The sequence below is a fragment of the Mauremys reevesii genome, linkage group 4 (assembly GCF_016161935.1).
Source record: "Mauremys reevesii isolate NIE-2019 linkage group 4, ASM1616193v1, whole genome shotgun sequence".
Lineage (NCBI taxonomy): Eukaryota > Metazoa > Chordata > Testudines > Geoemydidae > Mauremys > Mauremys reevesii.
In genome coordinates, this window is record NC_052626.1 from 31,085,056 (window position 1) to 31,097,962 (window position 12,907).

Here is a 12,907-nt window from a genome sequence, read left to right on the forward strand (position 1 = left end):
CAATTACTCTTTCACCTTACCATGTGAATTTGCTCTTTTTTATCTACCTGCAAGAAAAATTAAGGCGTTTTTACAAAATAAATATCATAAACAGTTTTCATCTTATTTATTTTTAAAAAGTAAAACATTGTTGAACTGTTGGTCCAAATATATTTATTATTCTTACTTTAACATAGAATGAAGCCTGCAGCCCCGGAGTTCTCTGTCCCCGGCAGGGGCGGGGCTGCGGCTTCTCTCTGGCTTCAAAGCCGGAGAGAAGCTGCAGCCCGGTGCCTGCTGGGGACAGAGAACACCGACGCCTGCAGCCCCAGAGAAGCCGGAGAGAAGCCGCAGCCCCGTGCCTGCCAAGGACAGAGAACGCTGGCGCCTGCAGCCCCGGAGTTCTCTGTCCCCGGCAGGCACGGGGCCCCGGCTTCTCTCCCCTGCTGAGCACTAGGCGGGCGCACATAAATGCCCCGGCGGGCGCCATATTGGGGACCACTGTCCTAGAATATTTAAGGAACTGGCTGAAGAGTTATCTCAGCCATTTGAGATCATCTTTGAGAACTCATGGAGGACGGGAGTGATCCCAGAGGACTGGAAAAGAGTAAATATAGTACCTATCTATAAAAAAGGGAATAAGAACAACCCAGGAAATTGTAGACCAGTCACCTTAACTTTGATACCGGGAAAGCTAATGGAGCAAATAATCAAACAATCAATTTCTAGGGACCTAGGAGATAAGAAGACGATAAGTAACAGTCAACATGGATTCTTCAAGTACAAGTCATGTCAAACCAACCTAATACCCTTCTTTGACAGGGTTACAAGCCTTATGGATGGGGGATGCAGCGCATGTGATATAGCTTGACTTTAGTACTGTCTCATGTGACCTTCTCATAAGCAAACTAGAGAAATATAGTCTGATGAACCTACTATAAGATGGATGCGCAGCTGGTTTGCAAAGCATACTCAGAGCAGTTATTAATGGTTCACAGTCAGCCTGGAAGGACAGATCCCACAGGGCCTGGGTTCTAGTCAGTATCTTCATAAATTATTTGGATATTGGCATAGAGAATGCAATTCCAAAGATTGCAGATGATACCAAGCTGAGAGGGGTTGCAGGTGTTTTGGAGGACAGGATTAGAATTCATCTGAAGCTTGATAAATTGGAGAAATGGTCTGAAATAAACAGGATGAAATTCAGTAAGGACAAATACAAACTATTACACTTAAGAAGAAATAATCAGTTGCACAAATACAGAATGGGAAATGGCTTGCTAAGAAGGAGTACCGCAGAAGTAGTTCTGGCTGTTATAGTGGATCACAAACTTAATATGAGTCATCAATGTAATGCTGTGCAAAACAAAAACAAACAAACAACCCCAACCCTGAATATAATTCTGGGATATATTGGTGTGGGGGCTCAGGCTTTGGCTTTGGCCCTAGGCAGCTGGGCTCAGGTTACAGCCCCTCCCACACCCAATTCTTCCCCACAGGGTGGAGGGGCTCAGGTTTTGGCTTCGCCTCTCCCCCTCCCCAAGGGGTCATGAAGTATTTTTTGTTGTCAGAAGGGGGTCGTGGTGCAATGAAGTTTGAGAAACCCTGATCTAGATAATACTTCAGTGTAGGGTTCTGGACTAGATGAGCTATTGAGGTCCCTTCCAGTCCTACATTTTTGTGATTTTTCTTCTTAAAAGCCAGCTGACCATGGCTTGGCTAGGTCAGCACCTTTGGAGACAGCTCCTATCAGTCACTGATAGTACCACCATTGGAGATGAACAGCTTATCCCAAAGAGGTAGGAGACTTTGGAAACTCAAATGCAAATTCCGTTCCTTGCCCTTCAATTTCTTAGGTCTTTGCTGAATATTGAAATGTTTTGTTTGGAGGTATCGCACTTTAGATCTAAATGTTGTGGCAACCAATCCTCAATTTAATACCATACCAAAAAAAAAAGTTGAAAGGTGAAGGTAATGTTGCAGGCCCATGTCAGTGTTGTGAGCATATATTGCCCTTCAAGCTGTTTGAATTAATAACATGTTAGAGACCTAGGAAATTCAATGTATGATAAACTTGCAAGAAACTTACAAAATGACTTTACCTGTGCCCCATTAGTGATCCCACTCTCATCTTCCTTTCTTTGTTCCTTTTATAGCTAAGTATGATTATTTACGTACATAGAAAACCCTCTAGTCTGGTTATGCTGGTCAAATCAGAAAAGCAGCTGACTCCTCAAGGTTTCTGATGTTTGAAGCTGTTCTGTGTAAATCAGCCTGGAAGAGTGCCTCAAAACTCTTCTCTGCTTTCCCTGTGCATCTTTGCTTTGAGCTCCTAGGGAAAGCCACAGTCCTGTCCAGCTTTTCTTCTCTGGCTCCATCTCTCTGCTCTTTCAGCAGCTCCAAACCCAGGCCTCAGTGTAGGAGGCGTTCTCTGTGATCAGTGCTGTTACCTCTGGAAGCTGGTGACTGTTACCTCAGGTTGGAGAGGCACTATTCCCAAGCCCGAACTGTGGTCAGCACAAACTAGGAAGAGTCTCTCACCCAGGATAGATTTGATTTAAATCAAATTGATTTAAATCACTAGTCAGGAATACTGAATTTAATCATGGATTTCTATGTAAAAGTGCATTCTTGTTGGTTGTTATAACCTTAATACATATTCTTCACAACTCAGTGATAGATGTAGGTTTCATTTTTAGAAGGTACACATTATACATTTGTAAAGGGATTTATTTTGAAAACTTTTCAGATTAGTTTTACAGCTATATCAGACAATAAATGATTGTTTGGTTATTTCATGTACCAAAGGTAATTGAAGCAGATATTTATGAAGTCACTGGGAGTTGAATTATCTCCAATTCAACAGGTTAATCATTAATATTTGGAGGATTTTCTTGCCATGCTGTATTAGGAGAAGAACATAATCAGACAGACATTTAAATTGTTTTATTTAACTAAAACAATGTTAATGTATTCTGGATTTTTTTCTTCAACAGCAAACATATCCTATTTTAACAAAACAAGCATATGAAATTTTGAATTTAGTTAAACATTCAAGTCTCTTAAAATCAGGTTTGTTTTTGTTAAAATTGTTTTTAACTAAAATAGTTAAATGAAATATTTTAAAAAACTAAACAAAAATTAAATAGACTGTGTGAAATTTAAAATATTGGCTTCTGCAGCTAACTCAGTCGTCTTCACCTTCGTTTTCCTGTTTATTCATAATCTGGAAAAGAATAACAAGCTTTCCTGCTTTTTCAAGTTCCAAACAATTTCTCAATTTGGAATGAATTAGTCCAAAGGAAGAAAATAGTCTTTCTACACCGGCAAAAGAAGCTACTGCTGTTAAGTGAGATTATCACTTCAGCAGTCTCTGAATCCAAGTGCTTACATGACTTCCACCAGTTCACTGGTGTGACTAACTTTAAAACATCATCAGCAAACATATATTTCTTGAATGGTTCACTCTTAGCTCTGAAGTTTTATAGTTGGCATTATGGAAGGATGATTGCTGGATGTCCATGTCATAGCCAACTCCTCTTCTTCAGCAGTACCCTGGTACCGAGTATTGAGACTATTTGCAAGAAAAGGAGCTGTAGATAGTACTTGTCCCATTTGTTTTTTTTAATGCTTGTAATTTAACTCTGTCATTGCATAGTCTCATTCAGTTCCTACCATGTTTTGCTGTTAACAAGCATGTTATCTCTAGAGACACAAATCCACAGTTTGAGAACTGCAAAACTGAGCATCTCAGATGGTATCTTCTAGACTGAGCCCCATTGGGTAGGTAGAAAGATTAACCTAAGTAATCTATGCAGAAGCCCCTGTAAACCCATAAAATTGGGTCCCTAATCCATGAACTATTGGAACTCATTTACAAAACTTTTCTTAAACATTACATGAGTATATTGTCTCATACTATAGAATTAGAATTTATAATCCCTATTCCATGATGAGGTATCTTTGAGCTATAGTATATCTTAATTAAAACTATCTTTAGATAGTTTTTCTCAAAAATCTGATTTAAATAAAAAACGATTTTTTAATTTTATTTTTTTAAATCATTGATTTGTATCCACCCTGCTCTCACCATGACTGAGCACATTGAAGGCAGTACCTCCCCTGAGATTCTCTGTGCTAAGGGAGATGAGTGACTAGCTCTTCCACAGTCCCTGGAGAGGAATAATTGAGCAAGTCATGGATAAAAGTGGGGCCTCTGGGCATGCAACAAGCAAAGGAGATCCATCCTGCACCTATGATTTTGCTGGGCTATTGAACCCCACTGAACCAGTCAACCAAAACTTGTGTATTCCTCTCCTGACCCATCTTATGAGTAGGGCCCTTCCAAATTCACAGTCCAGTTTGGTCAATTTCATGGTCACATTAATTTAGAAATTGTAAATTTTAAAATTTAAATCTGAAATGTCATGGTGTTGTAATTGTACAGGTCCTGACCCAAAAAGGAGTTGTGGGGGGGTTTGCAGTATGGTTACCCTTATCTCTGCCCTGATACTGGCCAAGAGCCCAGCTCTGAAGGCAACACCACTACCAACTGTAGTACAGAAGTAAGGGTGGCATGGAATGGTATGGCCACCCTTACTTCTGCGCTGCTGCCTTCAGAGTTGGGCCCTTGGTCAGCAGCTGCTACTCAGCTCTGAAGGCAGCAGTACAGAAGTAAGGGTGGTATTCAGAGCTGGCAACTGGCCAACAGCCGCTGCTTTCTGGCTAACCCGCTCTGAAAACAGGCAGTATCACATCCCCCCTAAAATAACCTTGTGACCCCCCTGCAACTGCCTTTTGGGTCAGGACCCCCAATTTGAGAAGTGCCACTCTTCCCCCATGAAATCTTTATAGTATAGTGTAAAAGCACACAAAAGACCAGATTTCACAGGTGGGCAACAGATTTCACGATCCATTACTTATTTTTCATGGCTGTAAATTTGGTTGGGCCCTACTTATGAGATCTGGAGTGTGTCTACCTGGCAACTTCCACATCCTTTTACCAGACATTACAAAGCACATGTGGCATCCTCATCAGATGCTGCCTTTAGTCTCTGGCTCTCATAGTATGTGGGTCTCTAAGTCTTCACTGCTTTTCCTCCCCTTTCTCTGGTTGGACTGCTTGTGATTTCCCAGCAGTCCTGTTTCCAGACTAGATGAATTTCTGTGAATGACAACGGAGCATTGAAACATGCAGTCTTTTCATAATAGGAAATCATCTCATCTAGATTCTTCCCCACTTTTGCACATATGTTTATAGTGTTTTATGGTTTAAGATTTTAAACAGGAGTTGTGATGGACTTGCCAAGATGGTATGGGGGAACAGCAGGAGCTTCCAATACTTCAATCAGTCAGTTACCTCTGTGGCTCTATGGGTGAGATTAACCAAATAGTCCTGTTTATAGCCTAGAGGAATACCTTTTGTAAGAAGACATATTTACAGTACGTTTTTAAATGACCTATCTTTAAAGCAGTTTTTTCTAACGGCTTTAGTCAGTCCATAGAGCACATCTTAAATACTTGTACAGTTAAACTGTTCATCACAGGGTATTGGTGTATAATTCGTTTCATATTGGCACATACATAAAGCCAGTACAACCAGTGGACATAATGGTACTGTCATTGAAATTAATAGTGGGTTTGCCAGTGGCTTCAGTGAGAGAGGATTGGGTCCGGTATTTGTATTGTGAGGGATGGTGAGGTTTCTCTTCATCTGACTTTTTTCCTTGTCTGGATGCTGCAAACTGTTCCTGCTGATGAACAATTTTCTACCTTTTTGGAATGTACCAGATCTCATAGATGGCAGGTATGTTAGAAAACATGTCCTTTGCCCTGAACTTCCTGGTGAAGAGCACTCCCTAAAAATTATTAAATATGAATATGAGGGAAGAGAGAAGTTATGAATCACATTCACAGTGCACTCTGAGTTAGAATCGCAGCTGAACATTTTTTAATTTTAGACAGTTTCTGCTGTTTTATAGGGTCTAGTGTTTAGACTTCAGCATGCCTAATGAATTTATGATTGAATTAGACATAGGGATTGAGTTTTTGTAGAAAGTTAGCATTCTCTCAGATACAATAACTCTACTTAACAGCATTATAGAAGGTGTAATGTGGATGGAAAACTATAGTAAATAGGGTTCATTGTGTTGGATAAGATAGGGTATTTTCATTCAGATTCTACTAACATTTAAATGTTCATCCAATTTCATTATGATACATGAAATTGTAACCAGAGGACCAGTTAGTCAAATGAGTGTTCTTTTGTGGATGTCTATAAAGAACTGTTCTGTTTTAAGAAAAGTCAATTCAGGATGCCAGAGAGATTGTCTACTTGAATGACAAGTATTTCATGCAAATTGCATTAAAGGAAGACAATAGTTACACCACAAATCTACTTCTAAAAATATTTTAATCTTGCTATAAGTGAAGGAAAAAGGAAACAAACACATTGTTAGCAATTGGGAAAGAGGGGCTATATTTTTGCCTATGATATTTTTAAAGCGAGCGTGCATATGGAATTGTCAGTGTTCATTTTCACATAATGGATTTATTGAAATAGTTTCCTCTAGAATGTCTTTCATTATTGGTTTTTCATGACAGATAAAATATAGACTGTATACATGAAAATCCAAGCCATACAGCAGTTTCAAAGAAGCTTTGGCTAAAAGGGCAATGTGAGCACAAATATTAAGGGACTCAAGTTCTGTATTTCATTCTTTCTGAACAACCCGGGGACACTACTTTTGAGTATCTCACTAATCTCCGTGCATTTTTACATTAGTTTTTAGTTCTGTGTACTTGACTCATTTTAACTGAGCTTGGTAGTGCCTATGTATTCATTTTTGTAATTGGAATTAAACCATTTATGTGTAGGGGCTGATGCCAAGAGGAACTGAGCACTGCCATTAACTATTACTGAAGCATGTTTAACTATATATTTTATAAGCTATACGTTATTTTGCTTTGAATACTTTTTTCATATATTGCATCCTAAAATGCATTAAAAATTAAATAATACAATTACAGTCAGAATAATAGAAGAAGGAAGAATAAATTAAAAGTCACAATGAAGGAAGGTATTGAGAAGAGATTTGAAGAGCTGGAAAATCAGTGAGACAGATATAGAAATGCTCTCCTAGACAGCAGGAGAATGGAGTGAAGAAGACTCAACATTATCGAGCGCCAGCTTCTTTTGTTCTACCCCACATGCTCTCAAATAATAAGACTAGAACGTTTCATCTGTATTTCATTTAATTTTATTTCACTTGTGTGTTTTCTTAGGTAATAATTACCAATATACAAAACAGAAGCCCTAAACCGGGGTCTGCAGTCCATGAACAGGAACTGGGATTTTTCCTAGAAACAGGACTACAAAGAGCACATGTCTTGTATTTCAAAAATGGGTAAGATTTGAATTTAGGGTTTTTTTTGTTCTCGATCATAATGTCAAAAAAGTCAGAAAATGGAGCTGATGAGCATCTAATCTTTACTTTTTATTACTATAGTAGAGATATTTTGGTTGAAGATATTAATTTTTCTATCCAGATAGTATTTATTTTAACTTGCATTTAATTTTTTCCTCAAAATATATGTTTAGAATAAAATGAAATAGGGAATATTAAATAGAATGAGTGAAATATTTTCTTACAGCTCTTTATTAACTGTAAGAACTTAAAATATCAAACATAAATATCTGTGAAATGTCTGTTTTTTGTGTTGAAACTTTAATAATGCAGATTACAAGAAAAAGAGATAAATTGAAACATTTGATTTTATAATTTTTTTTCAAATCTCTTCAGTTATCACTTATTTTAACATTATGCTGCAGGATAAATGTGCATGAAGATCAACAGTATGTATATGTATAATCTCCATTGTGCCTACTTTGTAGAACCTTTTAGATTGTGCATGGGAGATCATTCATAATTTTGTGAAGTAAAAATTCTACTGAATATAGGTGTACAAATGAATCTCAAACATTACAGAAAATGAACAAATGAATTCATTTTTTTAAGCTCTTGAAAACTTGGCACGCTAGGTTTAAAGTACACTTCTGGTATTTGTTGTTGAATCCGTAGTCATTTTAGACTACGTAGATTGGTTTGCTGGTTTTTGTTTTTTTCTGAGAAAATACTGTGTGAAATCCTACCCCCTAACTGGCAAAACTCCCATTGACTTCAGTAAGCCCAGAATATCACTTCATTTCATTAATACCTTTCAAATCAAAATAAATAACTAAAATGGGTGGAGTCAGGCAGTGTCTGTAAAGGTGTGAGATTTTGATATAATTTGAATAGTGAGGGTTGATGAAGATTTTTAAATTTTTATTATTTTGCCACCTGTCTCTTGATCCCATCTGTTTTTCTGCTGTATCTTTTTTTAACTTGGACTGACCAGAACTGAATACTGAATTGTTAACTTTTTAAATAGTGACCAGTGTTTTACTTTGTGCCCTTTTAATATTTCACTCCAAAATTACTTGAATGTATATTTTACTTTGCCCCGGCATTGTCAAGTTTATAAGAATTCAGTCTAAGACCTTTTCACTTAAAAAGGTTTCAATAGTCATCATTTTCATGTTAGCATTATATGAGCATCGATGCTAGTCAATTAGGAAAATTGGATGAATGTGCTTGTTTATCTTACAACAAGGCTTTGTTACAGAAGAGACTATAGATGACAACAGGTCTCAAACTGAGGTGATCAGAATTTGCAAAATTCGAGTGTTGCTTTCTTTGTAACATTTGTTATGTGTTTTGTCTTTGCGTGTAGGCTTGGGCGAGAGTATGCTGATGTTGTAGTGTAAAGGGGTCCTTTGCCTTCTGCTTCTTCATGAAGCAAAGGTAATTACGAAATTGTATGAAATCTTTAAATTTCGGTTGTCTCACTAGATTCTAATCTGGCATTGCTTCTGAGTTAGTTCCAATTAACATGTTATCAGAATTACCTGATGAAGCATATTCACTTAAAAACCTGAATAAATACATATGCATAATATTTTTAAGAAATCACTCCAGCTCCAATAAGTAATAGTAATCATGTAGCTCTGAAAATCTGTTGCATAAACAGAGAAGCTTGTTGCTTGATTCAGTCCTCTTCTCTGGAGTGTTTCTTCCTGCATATCTTGGAAACACAAGGTCATGTTTTCTAATGTGCTGAGCATTACTGAGAATCAGGCTCTCACTTGTTTTTATATTTATTTATGTATGTGTCAGTCACAAACAGTTGGCAAATATAAAAAGACTTTTACAGCTATTGAAGGAGCTAGACCCTGTCCTCTGATACCTGGTGTGCATTGCTGCTTACTTAGGCAAAGCACTCTTTTTTTAAAATTAGACCAGTTGATCCAATTAACTGTCCCTTTGCTCAGCAGTTGTACCCACATGTTCTTTTAAAAAGAAAAGTGTATATTCTTGTACGGAAACCAGTGAAGATCTTATAGGCAGCATTTTCTTGTAAGAAAAAAGATAAAGTATTGAAACCTTAGAAGTCTAAATGCTAAGTGCTAGGATTTAGAAAATACATGGAAAAACCATTATCTACCAAAAATATATGAAACCATATTTCATGAATGATTTTGCAATCTTTATTAAGACAGAAATTCCAAATGAATGTTTTCTTCCCAAAAGGTGTAGAAGAATTGAGTTAGGATGAGCAAACTATATTGACCAATGCAATCCTAGGATGCACCAGGCAAGATAATTCCACTACAGATAGAGAAGTGTGATTACCATTATACAAGGAACTTGTGAGACCTCATCCAGAATGCTGTGTGCAGATATTTACGAAAGATGAATTCAGTGTGGAACAGGCACAGAGAAGGGCTGCTAGGATGATCAGAGGAATGGAAAAATATGTCTTAGGAGAAGAGACTCAAGGAGCTTGGCTTGTTTAGCCTAATCAAGCTAAGGCTGAGTGGCGATATGATTGCTCTCTATACATCAGAGGGATGAATATCAGGAATTGGGCGAAGAGTTATTTAAGTTAAGCACCAATGTTGACATTGGAACAAATGGCTATAAACTGGCCACCCACAAATTTGGGGTTTGAAATCACATGAAAATTTCTTATCATCAGAGGCATGAAGTTCTAGAACAGCCTTCCAAAGTGTGCAGTGGGGCCAAAAAACTTAACTGGCTTCAAAACTGAGCTTGATAATTTTGTGGAGGGGATGATATGATGAAATTGCCTACTGTGGCATGTGGCCCATTAGCAACTGCTAGTAGCAAATATCCCCAATAGCCGGAGAGGGGCAGTAGATGGGAAGGGCTCTGAGTTACTATGAAGAATTCTTTCCCAGGTGTCTGGCTGATGGGTCTTGCTGACATGCTCAGAGTCCAACTGATCGCCATATTTGGGATCAGGAAGGAATTTTTCCCCGGGTCAAATTGGCAGAGACCCGAGGGGTTTTTCATCTTCCTCTTTTTCGTGGGGCATGGGTCACTTGCAGGTTTAATCTAGAGTAAATCATGGATTCTCTGTAACTTGAAGTCTTTAAAACATGATTAGAGGACTACTCAGCCAGAAGTTATGGGAGTGGGAGGATGAGGTTGTGTGGACTGAAGTATGCAGAAGGTCAGACTAGATGATCACAATGATCCCTTCTGGTCTTAAAATTTAAGTCTGTGTTTCAGTCAGAGACAGAGAGGAGTTTCTACTGTGTGATAAGATGAGAAACAAGGGAGAAAGAAATAGTTATGAATTTAAACAGAAATGTTGTGGGGGATTTTTAGTATTTAAAAAATTTATTTAAAATAACTTTCTGGCTGGCTACACAACTTCCATTTGGTCTCCGGTTGCTCTATTGTAGTCTCAAATTGGAGAAAAAATGTAGTTCAGAGTCCTTTGCTATGAAGACAACAAAAACTATGAATGTAGGTACTTTATCTGAAATCTTTAATATTAGTATTTTAATAAAGCAGTTATTTTCAAGTTAAATGCTTTTGGAAAGAAAATAAAACCTGAAGTTTTTCACGTATTCAATAGTTGTCTGACCAATGATTTGTTTTACTTAGCATTAATGTTTTGTGAGAAACATGCTTTCAAAGTCTCATACTGTAATAAATTTTACTTGTGAAAGAGATCCAAAATACATAGAAAAATACTAGCAAGGCGCATGCACACTCCAACAGATGTTTGTGGTTGGACTCCATCATTTATATACCCCACAAACACAATTGGTGAAACTAGGCTCATCTAATCAGTTAGTAGCATTGCCCAGAGAAAAGTCTTGTTGCACTGTCCAGAAGTAGTCCAGAAGGAAGGTTCAAACTCAGTCAAAATCTCTGTCCCAGTTTCCCTGCTTCTTCAGGTAGTGAGTAAATTGTGCCAAGTCTGTATTCAGCACAGTGTATGTTTCCTACTATGCTGATGCAACAACACTGACGGCACTGGAGGCTGAGAAGCCAAATTCCATCCAGTCCCCATCCATTCCTGCCCAGGTGATGGGAACAGCTGTCCAGAGCCTCCTGCAGTGTTACGTATGATGCATTCCCTTGTGCCACTGCACAAGCAGGTAACATTTTGGCCTTTAGTTAGAACTATTGATTATGCTATGTAATGTATAATACAATCATAAAATCAAATTAACATGATCACTAGCTAGTTGATTTTGGGAAGATGTTTCTCATTGCCTTATGCCGCAGTTCAGCCAAATGTTTAAATGTATGCTTATTAGGGATGACAAATGATTAAAAAAATTATCGCCATTTATCGTGTGATTAAATAATAACAGAATACTATTTATTTAAATATTTTTCAATGTTTTCTACATTTTCAAATATATTGATTTCAATTACAATACAGAATACAAAGTGTACAGTGCTCACTTTATATTTATTTTTATTGCAAATATTTGCACTGTAAAAAACAAAAGAAATAGTATTTTTCAATTCACCTAATACAAGTACCATAGTTCAATCTGCTTAAAAAGTGTCAAATAGTGGATTTTTCTTGTAGTCCCCCTGGACTTGCCACTGAGTGAGACCCTACAAAAAAAGATCAGTTCTCTTTGATTTTTGGTTTCCTTACATTTCAGGATGAACACTATGGATTAACTTTAATTTTAATTCTAAGTAGACCAAGCATCGGTGATGGGGGATGGTGTGAATAATTCAAAGTCCATGTCCTACAATTGTATACTTAGCTAAAAATTCCAGTGATTTCAGTGGAAACTTTTCCTACACTCTTTACTCTGGTACTTGCCCTATGCTTTTAATTCCTTTCCCCATCCATGCTTTATGGAATCATAGAAATGTAGGTCTTAACAGGACTTCGAAAGATCATCTAGTCCCACTGTTCATGCTGGGTGGGGCAGGACCAAGTATACCTAAACCATCGCTGGCAGGTGTTTGTCTGACCTGTTCTTAAAAACCTCAAATGATTTCACAAACTCCCTTGGTAACTTGTTCCATTGCTTAATTATCCATATAGTTAGAATTAACAGAATTAACCTTAGAGACTAACTCTAAGGTGCCACAAGTACTCTTGTTCCTTTTTGCGGTTACAGACTAACACGGCTGCTACTCTGAAACCTGTCATATAGTTAGAAGTGTTTTAAAATATCTAATCTAAGGGTATGTCTACACTGGCAAGTTTCTGTGCCACAAGTTATACCATTTTTATTAAAACATTGGAATTAAACCGCTGTTGTGTGTCCACACTGTGCTCCTTGTGACGCTGGAGTGTATGCACATTAGCAGCTCTTCCAACGGCAAAGACAGCAGTGCATTGTGGTAGCTATCCCACTGTGCAACTGGCCGCAGGGTGCTTTGGGAAGGGGTTTAAATGACTCATGGGGCAGACACAGTGTCACAAGGTGCAGGTTTCCCAGTCCCATTGTCCCAGGGGCATCTTTCTACATTGCCAGCAGCTTTTCAACTGAAGAGTGTGGGTATGGGATGGGGGGAGATACAGTGTGTTTTGG

General features: G+C 37.9%; 1 protein-coding gene across 6 annotated transcripts in view; it reads left to right on the forward strand.

Moving 5' to 3' along the window:
• The window catches only part of TTC7B (tetratricopeptide repeat domain 7B), a 310,511-nt gene that overhangs the window by 70,827 nt on the left and 226,777 nt on the right, over positions 1 to 12,907 (forward strand). For all 6 annotated transcript variants that reach the window (XM_039537948.1, XM_039537945.1, XM_039537947.1 and 3 more), the window contains one exon: positions 7,264 to 7,385. In XM_039537948.1, the coding sequence (XP_039393882.1) occupies positions 7,264 to 7,385 (122 nt within the window). The remainder of the gene's footprint in view (positions 1 to 7,263; positions 7,386 to 12,907) is intronic.